This window comes from Centroberyx affinis, unplaced genomic scaffold, assembly GCF_046629955.1.
Source record: "Centroberyx affinis isolate AG114_WGS23_722 - 3 ecotype Tasmania unplaced genomic scaffold, CSIRO-AGI_Caff_v1 ptg001083l_1, whole genome shotgun sequence".
Taxonomy (NCBI): Eukaryota; Metazoa; Chordata; class Actinopteri; order Beryciformes; family Berycidae; genus Centroberyx; species Centroberyx affinis.
Window position 1 is genome coordinate 238,338 of NW_027279630.1, and position 21,711 is coordinate 260,048.

The 21,711-nt window shown below is 40.3% G+C and overlaps 2 protein-coding genes and 1 pseudogene across 2 annotated transcripts; 1 reads left to right on the forward strand and 2 right to left on the reverse strand.

Annotated features, from left to right (window-relative positions):
- Positions 1-712: 712 nt before the first annotated feature.
- On the reverse strand, positions 713-1,918 carry LOC139647479 (alpha-2A adrenergic receptor-like). Its single transcript, XM_071523378.1, has one exon. The coding sequence runs from the start codon at positions 1,916-1,918 to the stop codon at positions 713-715; it is 1,206 nt and encodes a 401-aa protein (XP_071379479.1).
- A 2,477-nt stretch (positions 1,919-4,395) lies between these two features.
- smndc1 (survival motor neuron domain containing 1) lies at positions 4,396-8,860 on the forward strand. Its single transcript, XM_071523376.1, has 6 exons — positions 4,396-4,533; positions 4,940-5,059; positions 5,210-5,352; positions 6,535-6,696; positions 6,973-7,126; positions 8,240-8,860. Exons 2-6 carry the CDS (start codon positions 4,940-4,942, stop codon positions 8,375-8,377), a joined length of 717 nt encoding a protein of 238 aa, XP_071379477.1. The 5' UTR covers positions 4,396-4,533; the 3' UTR covers positions 8,378-8,860.
- Positions 8,861-8,885: 25 nt separating this feature from the next.
- LOC139647477 (max-interacting protein 1-like) lies at positions 8,886-20,516 on the reverse strand (annotated as a pseudogene).
- Positions 20,517-21,711: the final 1,195 nt, after the last annotated feature.

Sequence of the window (21,711 nt, forward strand, 5' to 3'; positions counted from 1 at the left end):
TGTTGAGTGAGAGTATGGCAGTCCATCATAAATGTTATATATCTCTGTAAAAAAGCCAACATGCCAGATCGTTACCCACCTCCTCACCACTCCAACACACACACAAACACACACACCATATATCTGGAGTCACAAGTATTGCTATCACAATTTGGCATTCACCTTTTGCAATACTTGCTACTGTAAATAAGTAGTGTGGGTCCTCAACTGCCTTTTATCCCCATGTAAATCATACAATCAATCCCCTTCACATTGACATCCATTTGAAAGTGTATACTGATACCATAAACATCTGGTCCCTGATAAAGCATCAACACAGTTACATAATACATGGCATACCTATAGAAAAGCATCATCCATGAAGTCACAGTCCCACAACATCAAGTTTTAAACTCCAAGTTCAGTACATGATAGATAATATATAGGGTTGATGTAATACTAGCTGTCAAACAAACTGTGTACATCACGTATTTTCTGCATGACTTAATATTACAAAACAGTTGTATGACATGAAACACAGAAGCTCAATGTGCTACAGTTCACATACGTTACTAGATTTCAAATATTAATAATATTTCAAAAAATCTTTTTCAGGTAATATTTACATTCATAGGAGACTCTGTATATTCAAGGAGCTTTAATAGTGTAAAATGACCAAAATTGTGGTGATAAATGAAAGCTTTTCTGAAATGTTTACAAAAAACAAACGTATTTATAAACCTCTTCTGTCCGACTTGCAAAGGATCTTTTTGAAAGACCTCCTGAAGTCATTATTGAATATGGTGTATATAACCGGGTTTAGTGAACTATTGCAGTAACCAAACCAGAAAAACATTTTGAACAATGTCTCTGGGACGCAGCAGGAGTCACACACAGCAGTGAGCGTGTAGGTGAAGAAAAAGGGGAACCAGCAGAGAACAAACACTCCCATGACCACAGCCAGAACAAACGTGAAGCGCTTCTCTCTGTTCTGCCTTCCCTTCCACCTGCTCACTTTCACACAGGGCTGCACATCTCCCTTCGGGGAGGTTTCTCCAGGCTTCACCTGAGTCACTTTGGTCTTTCTCATACCCCTCATCTTCTTCAGGGAACATAGGCTGGTTTCATTCCCATCAGACGAGGAGCACTCTTCCTCCACATCCACCCCGTTGACCTCCCCGCCTCCCCCCTCTCCCGCCTCCCTTCCTTCTCCATTTTTTCTCTCCAGGGGGTCCGAACCGCGCCGCCTGTCATCCAAGTTGCCATTTTCTCTCCTCCTCTCGCCTGGCGGGGCTCTGGTTCTCTTCTTGGCGACCTGGTAGATTCGAAGGTACACCAGAATCATGATGACGCAGGGGGCGAAGAAAGAGGCGGTGCTGGAGAATATGATGTACCATTTCTTGTCATTAATTCTACAAGTGGGGCCGTCCTGCTTGTCCCCTTCCTTTTCCATGGTGATGAGCGGTGGGAATGAAATGATGGCAGCCAGCACCCAAACTATGAACACTATGCATTTAATCCTGCGCGGTGTCCGTCTCTGGTTATACTCAATGGCTTGAGTGATGGACCAGTACCTGTCCAGGCTGATGGCACACAGATGCACGATGGACGAGGTGCAGAACAGCACATCCAAAGCCAGGTAGATTTCACACCAAACTTTACCAAAGTACCAGTAGCCCATCAGCTCATTAGCCAGAGAGAACGGCATCACTAAAGTGGCTACCAGGATGTCTGCACATGCCAGTGAGACTAAAAACAAGTTCTGTGGCGCTCTCAAGGCCCGACTAGTGATCACCGCAATCACCACCAGGACATTGCCAAACACGGTCAGTAGAATCAAGATACCCACCAGTATTGTTAGAGGCACAGAGGTCTGGACAGTATAAGGGTGCCTGCTTGGCAAAGTCCCATTTCCACTGGTTAAATTATCACACCCCATCAGGATGATCTGTGGCGTCCTTAATATTGGCCGGACAGTGTTTGGTTTGGAGCTCTGGAGACTGTGCTCACCAGCAGTCCATAAATGTAATCCATTCAGGAGCACAGCATCACAGAATGAAGTGTCTTTTCATTTTGCTCACTGGAAGACATTGTTTGAAGAAATTTCCGCTTCTTTCCTCTTTGTCAGTCAGAAAAATTGACACCGACAGACAAAATCACAAGCAAAATATATATTAAAAAAAAGACGAGAAGAAACAACAAAGGGAACGTTCATTTATTCCCAGTTTCAAGCATCAGATGTTTGAAAAAATCTTAATCCACCAACCTTTTTGATTAAAAACTCGCCGAAAGGTCCCTTGCAAGACTTTTCACAGAGTGGGATTCAGCTATACAGAGAATATATCCCTTGTATCCCTGAAAATGTTGGCTCAGGCAGATCTTTTCATCTGCTGTGGCTGAAGTGGGGAGTACGTCTTTTATATGGGCTTGATCTGAGGCTGAGGATCTGTGATGCTGGCTCCAGTATATCAGTGGGAACGGTAATGGGCGGAGTTCATCTGCTACTGGAGATTCAGAGGCAATTTACTGTCACTCCCAGAGCACGAAAGCAGTGGCTGGTAATGACATTAACAATATTTCTGATTTATAAAAGTAATACCTATAGCCTATTGAATTGCAGTGGGCTAAGACTATGCTTTATTTCAGACTTGGCAAAATGTGGAGAAACAACATGACAGAGAAATAGCTTAAAATAATGTCTCGAAGAGGGGAGATCAGGGCGAGTTGTTGAAGGGATCGGCCATTATAAAGCAGTCACACCTGTAAGAGCAAACGTTTCAGCTATGCCAATGTTTGCTTTCTTGATAAGAGGTGATCCAGAGTAGTTTCAACAGAAATGAATGGGTGCTTTTTGATACAAAAATATAATAATTTAACTTTTAGCATGCTTGTCCTAAATTTGTTACAGTGCAAGCAAGTGGTGCTGTATGGCATATGCAGGCAAGGGCTATCTATCACTTGAGACTGAATATGTGCGGCTAAATTAAAGTATGTGTTGGATATTTGGTCACAGTAGCAGCTTGCAGTGCTTGTGACAACATGCCACACAGGAAACACAATTTCCTTTGCCTAAAGTAGCAGCTTCATCACAGACAAGCCAGCATTCAATGCCAATACATATTGTTTGATATAAGCTACCATTTATCCTACTTAATCCTACTGTTTAGGATTATTATATAACTGTGTGATTAGATAGCACCATTCACTGTGACTATGTAGCCTAAATCTAAATAATTATTATCATATAGTATAAAGAGTTTGTATTGCAGTATTAATGTTTTTGTCCTTATTCATAAGATTAGCAAAAGGGTATAGGTTAGTGTCCATAAAGTGATATATTGGGGTTTTAGTGTATCTCCATGCTGCTCTCTACTCATCTGATGGAAGAGCCTGCCTACATGCAGTGAGTTTGCCACATAAATAGCACAAAGCCTATGTTATGTTCTGTTGTAGCCTACATAGCACAACTTTGCTCGCCTTGCTTTTCAGCAATCACAGTTATATTCTCTGTGCTGCAGTTGTAGGCTATTCTTTAACTTTGACTTGTCTGGCTTAAAGAGGGGAAGCTCATCTAGCCTTTAGTGACATCTAGCAGGAGTGATAGGCAAATGTAGGGTATTATGAGTGATTTTCACCATGATATCATGGTTTCTCTTCAACCCCCTGTTTTCCATGATGCCAACTGTTTCAGGGGATCATTCTGCAATTGTGAAATTAGGAAATTAGGGGGCAGTAATACAGATTTCCCTCCCCATAGAGACTAAATCTCAAAAGAGAGCCATTACTGATTTACCCGTGAATAAATGGTGTGATAAACCAACAGTCTCTCCCCTAAAAGGCTGTAAGCATCTGGGCTGCAGTTCCAACAGACAGGCTTATTCAAAAATCATATTTTTATTTGATATGGTTGCTGTCTCCATTGATAAAATCAATACCTAAATGTATGAGAGACCATGGGACTTAATTCAGACTTTGCACACAGATAAATTATGTATATTCTTTTGTCTTTTGTCTTTTGCGTTGACTATCTTGTGGTTAGGGTGCAGGCCCATCTGCTGGCAATTTGTGGGACAAACACCAAAATTCAATCAAAGAGAACACAATGATAGAGGGTCGACATGAATGTGGTCCCTGGGAAAGTGTTGATCCAGTTTGTAATTCGGAAGTGCATGTCTCCAATCTATTATTAATAACACGTATTATCAGTGTCTATTCTATTGTGTGATTTGACGGAACACCGCGCACAGCTCATGGAGGTAAATATTTATGAGAAATAGCAGTAGACAGAGATGGCAATTACAAGATCGTGCAGACTTAGATGCACGTCCCCCCCTAGCGTTTACAAGTCAAAAGTCTCTCCTCTGGCCATCTTGGACACAGTGTTATCGCGAGAGGGGTTTATGTTAACGAGAGTCTACAAGCTTCCGTTTGGCTATTTGTTTTTTGGGGAAGACGAGCGTTCTGTTGTTTGTCATTAGGCAGTCATTTTGTGATACAATTGGGTTAATATCTGTCTGTTTATCGTATTTATTTGTCAAATAGAACTATACAGAGGTAAGATTGTATACGAGACATGTTTTGAAGTGTAATTAATTCTGTATTTGTGATGGCTCCTTCGTCGCTCATAGCTAACGTTAGCCGTCGAGCGTACCGTGCAACATTTTAATTTACGTCGACGGGAGAGGGCCTGACGAGCGCGAGGGGATCTCGCTAACCGTTCTCAGCTAAATGTTATAACTAACATGATTTATTTTCGATTTTAAATGGTCCGAAGTGCTTTAGCTTTGCGACCAGTTGAAACGAGACGAGAAACATGGCCGATTGGAACCGTAGCGTACTGCTAACCCTAGCTAACTTAAGCTGTGTGTGTGTGCCTTTAGCCTAGCTATCATGTGTGCCGATAACGTTAACAGTTACGTTAGCTACCGAGGCTAACTGTTTCTTCTTTGTCATCACACAGATGTCAGACGACCTGATGAAGCAGTTGAGCAGCTACAAAGCCCAACTGCAACAAGTGGAAGCTGCCTTATCTACCGACACAGAAAATGAAGACCTCCTCAAACTGCAGAAAGACTTACAGGTGTGTGTGTGTGTGTGTGTGAGTGAGAGAGAGAGAGAGAGAGAGAGAGAGAGAGAGAGACTGATCTCTGTAATGAATTTACAGTCTACTTGAGTAACATGCCCTCCACGAGCATCTTAACTCCCTCTGTTGATTATCTTTCCTCTTCAGGAAGTCATCGAGTTGACGAAAGACCTCCTGACCTCTCAGCCATCCGAAGGAACTACCAGTGCCAACAGCTCAGATGCCGCTCCCTTGAAGCACAGCTGGAAAGTGGGGGACAGGTGTATGTCTGTGTGGACTCAGGATGGACAGTGAGTGTCACCAGCCTCTTCTCACTGAAAACACTACATGCAGCAGCCTATCCTATAGCACTGTCATATGAGGATGGATGGATGAGCTGTTGCTTATGAAATTGGGATAGGGGCTGCTACGGATTGGGCTTTGTCCGTGGGTAACTTAGTTGTACACCATATCCCAGTAAATACTGCCCCGATTTTAATAAAACTTGTGATAGATGTGTGTGGTAAAGTTAAAGGATAACACCATTGTTTTTTTTTTGTTTGTTTGTTTTGTCAGTTGTCTAGTTTGCCCCTCTCCTTTAGATTATTTCTGGTGGCATCTACAAACAGTCAGCATTGTTGCCGATATCAAGGCTTATTTTCCTACCTTCAGAGCAACCCCTTTTCTGCCATTCATTTTTGGAGAGTATGAAACTTCTTCCATAGACTTGGAAAAAATATCCCGACCTAGATAATCCATCACAGTTGACATGAAGCCCAAATTTTCAAAGTTCCTCTGTTTCATCGTTACTTCATTGTGCCAGAGTTGAATGTTTTCATATCAGTGCGTGCATTACGTTTCACTCTGCTTACTGTCAATCACCTGACACCCACAGGAAGAAAGTCTCCACCAGAAAATAATCCTTCAAAAACATGTCGCCTTACAAACTCTTTAACAAGTTTTTAAAAATGACAGGGTGTAACTCTAAATGATGCCAATATTCTCCTTTTTAAATATACTTTCCGTGAACAACTAGGTTAACAGCAGTGAGAAACTGATTCCATTCATTGTTTAAAGAGAAGACTGTGACGGTCTGTGATCAGCTGAGTGTTTTTTTAAGTGGTTGCCAATCAGAGCAGCAAGGTTAGCGAATGCTCTTTGGTGTGTGTGGGGCTGGCTCTGCAAATTCTTTGCCACATTGTGCAGCATTACTATATTTTAATGATTATTTTTGTTGTATTAGATAGTTGACAGTGGAGATTGATGAGGGATGAGAGAGAGAATGTTTGATTTAAAGGGGAGCAACAGTCAGATTTTAGAAATTCATATTCTTGAGGTAAACTATAATCATACAAAACACACTGTGACCGTGCCCCCTGTAGGATCACCTATTCATCTATATTTCACATTAACATTATTCTTAAGCTTTGCTTGTTAAGTAGGGCTTGAGTGTGACTCGTACTCACCTGCTTACAGACGTGATTCTTTGGCAGGTTGTATGAGGCTGAGATTGAGGAGATAGACGGGGAGAACGGCACGGCAGCCGTCACCTTCAGTGGCTACGGGAATGCAGAGGTGATCCCACTGCAGAACCTCAAACCCTTAGAAGAGGGGAAACGTCGTGATGAGGATGGAAATGGAAAGCCCAAATCCAGGTATGAACAAAGGGTTTTCAATGTGAGTGCTCTTCTAAGTTTACCACGTATACATTGTACCACAGTGACGTCTTCAGTGTGAGGCTTCAGTTTACTGTACAATATCTTAACGGCATGCCTGTTGTGTTAATGGTTATAGTGCTCTGTTAATGCCGTGTTCCTTCAGTCACAAAGTTACTCACTGATATTACAATCTCATCTCTTTGTCATAACATGGTTGTGGATGTCATCATATATATTGTGGATTTAAATGTCCCCTTTCCCTTGTCTTTCTAGGAAAGAGCAGATAGCTGAGCAGAGGGAGTACAAGAAGAAGAAAGCCCAGAAGAAAGTGCTAAGGATGAAGGAATTGGAGCAAGAGAGGGAGGACCAGAAGTCAAAGTGGCAACAGTTCAACAACAAAGCCTACTCAAAGAACAAGAAAGGACAGGTACCAATTTTGGTTCTTCATAGGCCTAAGATTATTCGGGAATAGTGGTGGCAACCCCGTGATAGATTGTGCAAATACAGTGGAGCAAGGATATGTAGATGTCTGCTACCTGGTTTGATATTTGGTTCTCGGCAGCGATTCTGTAGTGTAACGCCACAAAGGAATCAGCTCATAATTAGAGCAAGCAATGGCTCTCACTTCGGCCTGATACTACCAGCATAGTAGAAAGTTTCAAATAGGCAACTAGCAATAAGCAATGGTCATAAAGTCACATGGTCAGGTGATCTGGTCTTCTACCTCTTACCACAATTAAGACTTGACTAAATGAATACAAAAAGACAGTGTGTCTGTGTGCAAGCTACCGTTTATCTCCACTGCAAAGAGTTACTGCAGCAAAGGTCTATTAGCGTTTAGGGTACTTTTATTAAGTTGAGCTCCACTTTCATGAGTGAAGTTCCCAGTTGGGGACTCTTGGGGGGGTGCTAGCTACTACAGAGACACTGCAGAGAAACTGTACTTTGATTATTTCATCTGGGCTTCATTGTGGTACTTGGTCATACCACCATGGTAAGACAGTGACTTTAAAACCAGCTGCTTTTGCTGCCTGACTCACTGTGTAAGTAATCAATTTCCCCACAGGGATCATAAAAGTTTCATGTTATAATCAGACCCAAGCCATAACTTGTGTAGGGTTTCAACTGAAGTTTAAGCTGCTCGCTAGGTAGATTTCTAGCATTAAGTGTGTGCTACATCAGTAAAAATACAAATTGTAACAAATCCATGTAAGAAATATAAAGCAGTTCAATCATCATTTACGTTTTGAGTGGGAAATTGTACAAAATAATAAATGTAAATTTGGCTTCAAAATTGTGAATTTTGGCAGCTATTTAGCCAGCTAATTAGCTCACTGCTTGTCCTTCACGCTGCATGATGTTGCATAATGTAGTGTGCTGTGGGTCTGGAGGATTGTCTAACTTGAAAAAGTTGGCACACAGTCCATTCAATGAACCCCATGAATTGCTGCTTAAGATTTACTTTGGTAAAAGCAATCCATAACCTCAGATTTTTTTGGTTCTTAACCATTACTAATGAAATTTCTGTTGTGTTTTGCAGGTCAAGAGGAGCATATTTGCATCTCCAGAAAGTGTGAACGGGAAGGTGGGAGTGGGAACTTGTGGTATTGCAGACAAACCCATGACCCAGTACCACGACACATCGAAATACAATGTCAGACATCTAATGCCACAATGACCTAATATGCTGTGTAAATAATAGCCCACTGTATACCAGCTGTATCAGTGCTTTCCATTGTGTTTATACATGATTTAAGTTTCTCAAGTAAAAGCTTTGAAATGAATCGCTTGCACACCATTGGTTGAATTATTGATGTAGTTTTCTTATATATTATGTAGGCAGAACAACAAAATTCCAAATAGAAGGAATTTCCCCTGTTGTGTAAGAACGGGAAATGGTGTTTAGGATTTTCATAGAACTTGCTGTTATGTATTTGGATGCCACAGAGGCCAAATACCCGCTAAGATTTGTATAATTGTACAACTGTAGACTGTTATTTGAGACTAGATTTTGCAGGCTGAGCTGGATTTTAAACACTGACCGGTTCTTCTGTACAGTAATAATAATGAAGATTTAAAAGCGGATATCACAAGGCTAAATTTACATTTCATATTTGTATATATACCAGTGAAATAAACATTGTTTGGTTTTGTTTTCAGATTTTTTGATACTTGCTTCCATCTCATTGTTTTTTTTTAATTTATGTTTCCATTGTGGGATTGTCAGTTCCTGTAGATGGCAGTAAAGACTTGTACCTGGTAGTAAATTTATGTCATGAGCAGCATGTCACAGCTGTTAATACAAACTTATATTTTTCTCCATAAAAATCAGGGATGAGTTTTGTTTTTGTTTTTTTTCCTGCTGTTCAGCTTTGTTAATTCAGGATGCTTTATGGACAGTATTACATCACACTTGACAATTTACATGGAATACTTATATTTTCTTTGAATAAAATGTGTCATTTACTGATATGGAGCATGTGCTATGTCAACATGAGAAACATACTGAAGTTGAAAACATGAACATTATAGGTACGCTTAAAAAAAAAAAAAAAAATGAGACAGCACTTCACTGTGGTGTACTTCTGGGTGGTAGAGGTTTATTAAGATTCCAGGGACAATAATCAGGAACCGTAACAAAGTATTAGCAGGGGACCAGCAGCACATGTTTTGCAAAAGTCACCTTGGATGGCTGATTAAGCACAAGAGAAAACATTCTGGGGTGTGCTTAGACATACTTCCTCAACACAAGTCTTTTTCATAGTGCATTTTACATTTTCCCAAACACAGATGTTGGGGAAAAAAAGACCTGTAACAAGGAGCTTTGTGCAAGAGTCCATTTACCCATGTTAAGACACATTTTGGTGGTGATGATCTACTTAGGACTTGTACCAGAAGAATGCAGATAAATGGTCATATATTGAAATGTCTTATTTGGTTTCTTGGAGTAGAACAGGATAGCAGTGCAATTCTGTGTCAAATAGGCATTTAATTATTGATGGGAAGTCTCCAAATGAATAGGATTTTAACTTTTGAATACTTTTCTGCTACAATACAAAAAAGAAAAGATACAGTATTAAACATTGGTGGAATATAAACCAAAATGACTGTTCTTTCTGTAGTGTTTGTGTTGTTCATGCTACAGACATTTTTTTTCAAGACTTGTCAATCCAAAGCACATTACAACATGATTAGAAAGGCTACATTCAATACACATGCACCATAGCTTTTTTTTTTCAACCATTACAATCATATTTTTTTACTGCTGATTATTAATAACTGATATAGCCACTGTAGCAAGTAGAAAACTTCAACTTGGTATTGGACGGACAGAACTGTGTGCCAAACACAGCCAATACTAAATATTCAACAAAACTAGGTGTTATTGCTTGAGCCTTGTGCTTGGACAAGTGCAGGATAGCTTATTACTGTCTAAATAAAATGAAATTGAATTTGCTTACAGTTTGACTGAGGTGTGTGTCATTTCTTTTTTTTTTTTTTTTTAACAAAATACCACTGAGTACATTAAGCCCGTCTTGTAGCACTGCATAAGCTTTGGTGGGGGTAATATGTCCAGTAATATCAGTAAACATAAGGTGGCAAAACATTGAGAAAATAACTTTTAACTGCAGAGTATTTTTTTTCCATTCTTTTTTTCATTCAAGCATGACCAAGACCTAGCTACAGTACAATTAAATATACCAAAAAAATAAATACTACACATATGATAATCATATGCAAAATAAATTAGAATAACATTGGTGGGCTGAACCACCTGTTTGGATAAGACTGTGTTTCAGTCGTGAAGAGGGATGCCACATGGCTCTAGGATGGTTGTGGGTCCTAAAGCAGCAGTTCTACAAATGTAATAAACATCTTGGAATGCAGATATCGTAGCCCTTGCCACTGGCTTGTTCACTGACAAGAAGTGCTGTTTGGATATATAAGGGGTATCCAAAGAAAAAGGGCAATGTTTTTACAAGGCAAATGGAGCAACCTTTTTCAATGGTGAGCTTCTAGCTGGTATTGGGCTTTTTTTCGCTGGTTTCAGGAGATCAACTTGACTAAAGGTACAGTTGCCCTTTCAAATATTGGACATTAGTGTGATTATGGGTCCTCTACAGGTTCAGATAGGATCAATATAGAATGCAGGTATAGTTGATTGAAGCTGGTTATGGGAAAAGAGACTTTCAGGTGATTATTTTAACTTGGAGCTGCAACTTTGGAAGTGAGGAAATTGTATATTGCCGGAGAAGTTAACTTGAGGCTCACTGTAGTGGAAAATGCCAGTTTCAGATTGTTGTAGAGGAGCCACCTGGTTCTTGGTAGGAGACCATTTTAAACCTTAGATTGAGTTGAACTTAAGGCTGGTTCTTGGGTGAAGGGTAGAAAGTTTCATGCTTCAGGTAAAGGTGGGATTTAGGCTGGTTCTTCTTGAGACGATTAGCTTAAATTGCAAGGCTAAGGAGCTGTAGGCTGGTACTTTAAAAGGTGAAAGCATATAAGACTGCAGCTGAAGTGAAAGTATAGGCTGGTGCTTTAAGCAGAGAAGGCCAGTTTTAGACTGCAAGTGGAGTAGCCCTCATCACTGACTGAGCTCTGCCGGCTGCTGTGTCGTCCAGGTCACTTCCACCACTGGTGCTTACGCTGTCCATTTCTCCATGGGAGAACTCAGTGCTTTCCACATCCACCTCAATCTCCTCTGTTCAAACACAAAGACAAAAACAACACACCAGTGAGTGGAGATCTTTTAAAATATCTCAAATACATACAATAGCTATAGATTGATGTTATGGAGCCATACTGTAGTAGCATCTAAGACTTAAACTTAGACATTAGAAGCACTCAGACTTATGGAAATAAAAAAAACATGATTATTGCCACCAGTACGCTGAGTTTGCCCTTGCATCAATGATAAAGTCCCTGATTTGGTAACTAACCTCTGTCAGACTCTGAGCGGTCAGAGTCCATCGGGGAGCCCAGGCTGTCCATGCGGACCCTCTCCCTCTCCCCAGGTGTCTGCAGGTGGGCTAGCTGCCTCTGCAGGTGCCTCTGCTCCCTCTCCAGGTTCTCCAGCTGGTGCTGACTCCTCCGGTCCATCTCTTCAAGTTTCTGAAAGAGAGAGATGCACAAGAGTTATTACCTTGTTGTTATGTAGAAAATGAGAGGTAATGAGTGTTTGGTTCCAATGTGTCACGCTTGATATTTATATGAATTATTTGCAGAAAAGTACAAAATCCTCCATTAAGAAGACTCCTCTCATGATACTGAGTTTCTATCACCTGATTATGTTGATGAGAGCATAGTGAAATTGTCTTGTATGCAGTGGGGTGATGTTAACATGTAGTTGCCTCTGGCGTCATGCCTGACCCCCCGTGCCCTCTAATAAATCATTAAACTAATGAGGACAGCAAGGTGCCGGTTGGATCCTGGAGAAACAGCTGATACCTCTGAGCTAAATGCAGCAGGAGGATGGATGCAACTGGAAGATGACAGGATGGATGAGGCAGGATAATTGGATTAAGGCTTTTGATATACGTACATGAGCGAATAGGAGGCTCAGCCTATTCGCATTTGGTACAAATCAATATTGGTTTACTCATATAGCCCTCGTCCCAAACCTACGCTGAAACTTCCCACTTCGGTCACCAAATTTGGTTAATTTGTGGTGCTCAATAGTAACTATACATTAAGTCTGTATATTTAAAAGAATGTGCTCAAACTGCTCATTAAATGCAAACAAAAAAAGTCCTACAGATGCACTCTGAACCTCAATAATCATATGGGAATCCAACCATTCACATCTGACCATGCCATAAATAAAAATTGATTCATACAACTGTCAAATTAATCCTGACATTGTATGCCAGCCAATTACAGAACAGGATTTACTGCTGGTAGGAAAACATGGGCAACTATTATGGTGTCTATGCAGCTTGCTAGGCTAACACAAATGAGGACTAGCAACTAATACTTCCACTTGAGTTGCATGGAAATGGAAATATGATGATATTACTGTATGTCAAAATGAATATTGCAGCTGTTTTTTTTATATATATATTTCACAACTTTATTTATACATTTCAGTTGAGTAGACCTATAACAGTAGGCCTCAGATAAAATGCGAATCAGCTTGCATAGCATGCCCAGACATGCATGTTGCTAATTGGTGAGAAGAATGTATTATTACCTGCATGAAAAACAAATGGCCTCTGATCGATCATTCTACAGTCATACAGTAGAGTTTCAGCAGTGCTTTTTTTTCGCACAGTATTTTTGTGAACCTGTCAGTGACTATCAAAGCAAATTTTTTTCCCACTCTTCAGAACCCTATGATATAGAGTGCAGAATGATAATGTATCCAACAATACAGCAATGCTCAAATTCTCTTTCCACTACATCTGTTATTGAAAAAGAGGAGCAAATACCTTCCAAGGCTAACGTGAGTGAGCTGGTGAGGTCATGCGAGGTGATGCTTTTAATGAGCAGTTTATATCCATACAAGCAGCACTTATTTCAGTACACTTTCAACTTTTAAAATTGATTTGCCTGTTATCCCCATAATTCTCTCTCATCACACACATCGCTGGCCGGTAGCAAGCAGAGAACCAATTTTAAAAGTTTTATTGAAATAAAGTGCTGCTTGGTGGGTCATCTATATGCCGTAATGGAAGAATAAAACACAATGATTCAGAAAAGTCTTGAATCATGTTTAAAAAGGTATGTACCTGTCCGAATCAAACAAGGTATATTATTAAATTGGAGTTTGGCATTTCACTCCATACAAGAGGAAACAGCACATATCCAGGCTTAACTCATAAGGCAATACAGGCTGGCTTTTCCTGCAGTTGTGGGTTTCACCCTGGCTCCACCCACTCCACCTTTTACTCCTCTGTGCAAACTCTGGTTCCAAAAATACAACAGGACAGCATCCAGAAACCCCACTTCCTGGGCTTCAAACCGGCCAGTTGAAAGCCAGCGTGTGACATCACTGTCACTTTGTCCATTATTCCCCCATGAACTGAACTCCCATTGTCTCACTAGACATAACATTAACACTAGCCATAATCTCACTAGCCATAACATTAGCATAAGTACACAAATGGTAACTGGTCTTCACATTCCTATCTGTGGACTCCAGCACATACGCCAAGCTATCAGTTATGCCCCTGGACAGGTATATCATTTTTGGGGTAGGGGATTCTCGTTTTTGCTTAATTTTGAGGCAAGACCCAGAGAGAATCACGTACTGTGTGATCCCACATCTTTACATGTGTGATGCCCCAGTTTAGTGTGCATATCTTTCCAATGACAAGGCAAGAACGTTCTCAAGACCAGTAATTTGGTCTGAACTGCCCATGTCGGGCACAATTGGAGCTGTCTTGTAGCCTGACCTAAGCTTAAGCAGACTGCCAAAACAAACAAAGATGTAAGTGTCACCTCTGCCTCCACAGTTACACCTACATGGTGTGAGTTGGTTTCAGTGGCTGACTCTAAGCAGGCTGCCAAAGCAGACAAGGAAGGTAGAATAAACATTCTCACCTTTTTTCTTCTGTGTCCTGTTGTCACCACATCTGTGACAAAATAGGATTCCATTTTTCCAACATCAATTTCAAGTGTTTCCAGAAATTGTACGATCTAAAATGTCTGCCAAAGTATTCCAGAAAGCTATTGATCAACTTCTTAGCTCTGCTCCTGTGGATCTTTTTGCCACCACAAATCTGACCACAAAGGAGGATTCCGTACTTTCGAAAGCTGATGAGCTCGCCTCTGAGGTGACCAATGAGCAGGCCGTCAAAGCCGACCAAGACTCCATTGGGAAATTTACCAACTGCTGGGATCTCTGCTGGGACCTCATGCCATCTCAACTGTGGATGTGAACAAGGTTTCCTGCAAATTTGCCTCAGAGGTTGCTATCAAGCTTGTGGTCACAGCAGAACTGGATCAGACCAGACCACAACATACCACCTCTGTACCTTTGGATCCTCTTTTCACTACTTTGACCACCACAGCTAAACTCTGAATGGGCCTCAGTGGCCGGTAACAAGCAGGCTTTCTTCGCACATTCCATGTTGATGTGACTCTAAAGCCGTCGTTACACAGAGCATCTAACCCGGGGAAAGGTGGGTTAAAATAACCCGGTTCTGACCCTCCTCACCACCAAGAAGAAAAGCCATAGAAAAGCCAGATCTGACCCGGTATGTGTTCTGTGTAAATGAAAGCCGGAGAATAAGTGGAGCAAATACCATGGTAACCATCTCACGCCACTCAGGCATTTGATCACTAGCCTAGACATAATGGCAAAATCAGCTTGAAGTATCAAGCGCCACGGTATACGCGTTAAGTTATTTCCCTCTGCAGTGTAAAGATGAAAAGCCGGATGAGAGGCGAATAAAGAACGTCAGTGTAAATTGATGATTATGAAAAATAACCCGGCTCAGCATCGGCTTTTTCACCCTGGGTTAACTTCTTGCTCTGTGTACAGACGGCTTTATACTCCAGCACACTTTTGCAGAGAAAAATGCATTAATATAATATATAGAACAATGGAGTGATATTAAATTTGACAAAACTAAACAAAATCTAGAGAAGATGTAACAAGGGAACCAAAAAGAAGAAAATAATATCAGTAATTTTCTTTTTTCTTCTTTTATCTTTCCATTGTACCTGGCACTAGGCCAAAAAGGGCGCAGAAGAGACTCTGAGGCAGACCGGCTGCTCTAACATCTACGAGGAGGAGGGCCCTCGAGTCCACTGAGATCCCATTCTCAAACAAATAAAACTATCAGCGATAGCATATACAACTATAAATTCCATTCCTAGTGTTTATACAGTGTCAGCTACGATTACAAAACAAGTAGGAGTGGTATCATATGTCTTTATCGATGGATAACTTTCAGGCAACAAGGACTGAACTGAGATCCTAATGCACCTAGGAATGTATAGAATTTCAGTTCAAATGGATTTCAGGCTAAAACTGATACTGAGCTTAAATATTTCCTATGTAGAAAGAGCTGCACTGTGATTATGTCTGGTGCCAAGTTTTTGTTCTTCTGTGAACTGATATGTGGACAGTACAGTACAGTACAGTACGGTACAGTACAGTACAGTACAGTAGCTTGTACCTCAAGGGGAAACCAGAGACTGGGGCTCAAACAGTGAGAGCTAGGATGGTAAAATACAATTTTGCTCGTCTATTGATAATTAAGTCTTCTGCTTTGAAAATTCATCACTCTGCAGTTACATTAGGCCATGTCCATAGAAATAAAATGGATTCTTCTGTGGTACTGTAGACCTACAGTGGCTGCCAATATTAAGTCAAGTGTATCCTTACTCAGGGAAGTAAAATTTATTTTTGCTTTGTGACTATTTTGATTTGAAATTCAACTATGCACAAATAACTAATAGTGACTGAATGGTTATGCTGCTTAAGACACTGATATAATCAAATGGAAAGGAGGAAGATTTGCACCGTGGATGTTTTTGAGCGTCTTCGAGCTAAAATCATGACATGAAAATAACTATAATTCTACCTTCCCACATGGTATTGCCAACCGTTAACGCGTGTGCAGTCAGGAAAAGGAAGGAGAAGGAACAGTAATTAGATTAAGTTGTGTTTACAAACTGATGCATCCTCTTGAGCAGAGAATTGACAGAGTCTTCCATTTAACCCTTGATCCCATGAAGTACCCATAATGCAAAGGCTGCTTCGGGCTACCCCACCTTGATATGTGCTTTGGCCTTATTGAGCAGTCCCAGTGTGGTGTGCCGACTGCAGTCTGGTCCCAGAGGTATGAGGGACTTCAACCTCTCCAAACACAAGCGGAGATGTGCTCGTCTGTGGGAGGAGAGACACAATCAAGAAGGGTTGATTGTTTTGTTTTGTTCTTTTTAGTGACAGCATACATTTAGCATGGTTTTACTGATTGTGCTTGTACACTGTAAAAGCAGACTAAACGATTAATTGCTGTATTCCTGTCCCTCTGCATTGGTTCTGATCAATTCAAATTATGATACTAGTTACCCCTCCCTCCCCCCAGTATTATGGCTAATAATTTTATTTATTCATTTTTTGCTACTCTGTGGCAGCCAGCCATGGACCACCATCTGTACATAATCATTATCGTTCATAATTGTAAATATTAATAATCGTTACTGTCAAATTGAATAGGCTATGCACAAAAGCTGGGGTGATGCGTTAGTGCAATGGGAACATTAACACCAGTTTGTTGTTGATGGGGCACTATTAGTGCAACACCAAACAAGGAAAATAAGATGCGTCCTACTCCCTCTGATGAACTGTAACATATTTTGTCAAGATAATGTTTGTGCCGACTGAAGTTTGTTTTTGAGATATGAATGTTTGTGATCTTATTTAACCCAAGTTAAATAGCATGGTTTAAAGAGTGTAAATGTTACCAGCATGCTAGCACAGGCTACTAGACTATCAAACTCAACCAAAACTTCTAAAAATGTATTTCATTATTGTTTTTTAAAACTGAAAGTTGCAGAAAATGAGTTTTGAGAACCTTGAAAATGTTCTGGCCCGTTGAATATATACTGTAGTTCTGGCTTTGTAGTCAATGCATGCAGGTAGGCTACTTGATTTATCTGTTTATCCATTCTGCTGGTTAGCTACACCAGCTGACCAATCTGCAACCCTCCTGCAATTACATATGGATCTGTCTGGGCCCAGCTTTAAAAGCTGCTGAGGTAAGCCAGATGACTGTTTCTGATCCACCAAGGCCTCTGGGCCTGTGGTCTGAAAGAATGGACATACTGGCAGAGGACAGTCACTTTCCTTTCAAATAATGGAGTAAAAATGTAGGTCAAGTTGTGATGTCATCTCTCCTCTCTGCATTGGCCACCATTTTGCAATGAAAAAGAGTCAAACGTGAAATAAGCCTTCATATTCGAGAGCCTTAACTCATACCAAGATTCTCACACACATTGGTTGCTCTTTGGAGATAAACTGGGCATTTAATTTGAGGAAAAATATGCCCTGACGTTAGTTTCTTCTTCAAAGCAAAGGTCCAGTTTAGCCCAGCAGCAATATAAGCAAGCTGCTATTAGATTTGCAGCTGAGAATCTCTCAGGAAGGAGCCCTGTTGTCTGGAAACAGACGGTTCCCGTTTGCTGAGTGGGGAAATGTCTGAATGTCCTCCAGGAACACTGCTGCTACAGTGGCTGGATTACACCTCCCTCTCATTTGCCTTGCAAAATGGACACTTCTATAATACACAATAGGTGAATTTCCAAGTTCTTGATAAAAACGGCTTATTTTAAGTCCAGTGATGGTAATCAGCTGGTTTATAGGCCTATACCCTAGTTTAAAATGGTATGGTCAACATATTTAGCATAGTACCAGGATATGCAAAAATGGCAGCCTGGAGAGTGTTTTTGGATTATCAGCTCCAAGCTCCATTTTGAGACAGCTGGCTCTTGAGATAAAGTCCCTGTGAACCTCATATTTGCTACACCAGTTTTAAGGCTGTGACAATGCTGTATTCTCTCCATCCTGTGTGACTTTTGCATGTCCACATTCTGAACTTGAAACCTTCTGCATACACAACGAAGGTGGATTAAAGTATGATTGAAGTATAAATCTAAAATGCCTGCCTCAATGTCTTCACCTTGCTCTCTCATCATGTCTCTCAATGCCTTTCAATATTGTCTTTACCTTTCAATACTGACTTGTTTTGCCAAAAACAAACAAATAACCACTTAAATTGATTTTTTTACTCACCTATTCTTTTCCAGTTCATTGTGTGCTGACCTGTTGAAAATATATATAAGGAACTGTAATACTAGTCTCAACAATGCAAAATAAATCACACCATACAATCTGTATATATGGACATATAAAATCAAACAGCTCTAGGTTACTACTTCAATAATAGTATAACCATGTCATAAAACAATTGTGATAATGAGGTTATTAATATGATTGATTTATAAATCCTAGGAAAACCAAATAAACTTAAATGGTGCAGGGAGGATTTAAAATCCCTACATTTTTTATCCAGATACATCAATGAAGATAACCATAGTCAGTATTCACCTCTGCTACATTTTTTATTTGTTGACAATTCTCAAGATTAACCTACCTATTGTGAATATTGTCCATTTTCTTGTTCTTGAATTTACGTTGTTTCTGATGATGTGCAGTCTGAGTTGCAGGGTATGTTGAAGCATACCCATGTTCACATTCTGGTGATGAACAAGAAAAACAATATTAAATACACTGTGCAGTTTTTTTTTGTCAAGTGCTTCAAACAAAAGGCTTCACCAGGACTTGGTTTTGCTAATTTGATGTTAATTTGGACTTAATCTGTGACACACACACACACACATCCCTGGAATTAAATTTAAAAGAATTACAATTCAATTCAATAAACAACCCTTCTTGGAAAATATAGTAACTATCAATAAAGAGTTGCAAAATCTCTAATCTCTATGATGCAAATATCATGTTATATTGTTGCAATATGTTGTATGAGTCTGCCTGTCGTTACTTATCATTCACAGTAGCCCACATTAGTCGGGGTCTGCTGGATTAACACATCTCAGCAAAGATAATTTAGGCCTAATGAATACAGGTTGATAGTAAAACAATTTCTCTGAACCAGAAATGTACAGTCCTCTCAGATGGGTTATTCTATTCTATTCTATTCTGTTCTATTCTATTCCTACTTTTGCTAACAAAAAAAGGGGCCTACAAGTCCCATGAACCCTCTCTCCCGACCCCATGAGTCCGACCCAGTAACATGCGACGTTAGATATGAACCTGAGCGTGATTGGCTAACTGCAGTGACTCTCGCGCTGGGAACATAAGCACAGACCAATCAAAACTTTACAATTTGTTCCATGTGGAAACCATGTGAACAACAGATACAAGGAAGCGCAGACTGCCTCTGAAAATGATAGCTGGGCTTTGAATTGGAAATTTTGATTGGGGAAAAAGACTAAATGTAACTTGCCATTTGCCTATGCAGAAGGTTCCATGAATGCAATATCTTTCCTTTATATATGGGCACTTGTGAGAGGAATACGCTCTATTTCCATGTCTTGAAATAAGCTGCAATAAACTACAATAAATTAAAGTTAAAGTTTGAGTCTCAAAATAGCCACAATTTAGACATGTATTAAGCTAAATATGCACATAGCCTACTCATGCCTAAGTAAAATAAAGAATAGACTATAACATGCTTAACTCTCACATAGGCTGCAAAAGACCAATATAAATGGTAGCAGATTATTTCTAGACTCTATTGTTGGAGAGATCTATTTCCTTTAAATTCCATGTCCAAATCGATGCATTTGCAGCCTGGTTCCCAACATTACATTTACCCAATCTTCTGACTTGTATTATTTATGATCATGTTTCACAAGGTTTAAGAGAGGTGGGTCGACTATACTGTTTTCCAAAAGCAGGTGAAATATTATTGGTCGCTGTCAGGGCAATTCATCTGTCCGCTGCGCGTCTTTTGTCGCCTTCGCTTCTATTGTTGTCTGCCCTGCGCATTACGTGTTAATATCCCACACATCCCATGTTTACTTACTTCCGTTGTTCTTTTCGATATTTTCAATGTAATTTGCTGCATCGAGCAACACTTGCACGTTTTTCATAAAAGTGCCGATTTGGTCCATTGCGGAACATTTGGAGTATAAAACGTCGTTGAAAGAATAGTCGGACATCTCTCTAAAATCCTGCTGGTCCATGGACGCATCAGACTCCGAGAGCACCTCTTCGGATTTCAGCTCGCTGTGCTGTCGCATGTATTTGACCATGTTGCCTATAGATTGTCGGTGTTAGACAAATAAACGACAGTGAAATTGTTCTCCTTGTCCCGGCTGTGCACTGAGCGGATGACTGAAATGAACTAGGCTGGATGGAATTGCAGTCCTTAGCCTCAGCCACTTGCCCTACTTGGTGGATAATCCCTCCCACTAACGCATGCACATTGCATTCATTGTCAACAGTGCCATAATAAATCCTCATTATCAATACTGCAGGAGAGTAACAAATAACACAGTTGTAAGTTGACTATGATGCCCACTGACATGCTATTAAAAAATAAAAGTTAATGCTTTCACTTCATCTGCTTTCTTTGCTATCTCACATAGCATGATTTGTAACAATACTGCATTGTTTCAATTGCAATAAACCTATTTAATGATGTACAGCGAGCTTAATGATAGCTTATTTTCATGTTAACACACTTATGTCTGAAAATAGGCTATATGAAGAGTGAAAAGACAAGGCCACGTGGCAGTAGACAATATCAGGTCTAATCAATACTGCAACCTGGATATCAAGGGCAGCCTCCAGGGTTGGCCTCAGTTATAAATATGTAATCACTTGAGGCCTCTATTTTGCTTAGTGGGCCCCCAGACAGTGATGGGGATTTGTTTCATGTTAAAAAAAAAACCCAGTTATATTACTGCCAAATTTTTATTTTTGATTTGCGATTTGCAATTTCTATGCAATTGTTAGGTAAACATAGAAGTCAGAAGAACAATTCAGAGTGACCCTACAGTTCCTCACATATTCCTCCTATCCACCTATTTTTGCAGTCTGTCTCAGATCACTGTGGCCACTACTGTCTGACAGTGACCACTGTCACAACCAAAAATGACAGCTGTGGGATTCAGAAGCCAGTTGAATGTATGTTTGGCCGATCTCTACAGTAAAAATTATTCTGTCATACCACAATGCTGTGAAAATGGGCCCTAATTGGATGCAATTGTGTGTGTGTTTTTGTCAATCACTGACAAAGTGCATTGTCAGGTTTCAGTCAGGTAAGGTGTCCTACATTGAATGCGATGTGAGACTTTGAGGTGATTGATTACTCCCCCCCAAAGTCAGGAGTGTTCAGGATTTCCCTGTGGACGTGAATGCAATACATTCAAATGACCCGAGAGGCAACTTGAGATTATTTGCCTACAATAAATCCATTGTTTTCCCAAACTAGCGCCTTTCTTGAAGTCTCTTGTTGCCACTTAAGCCCC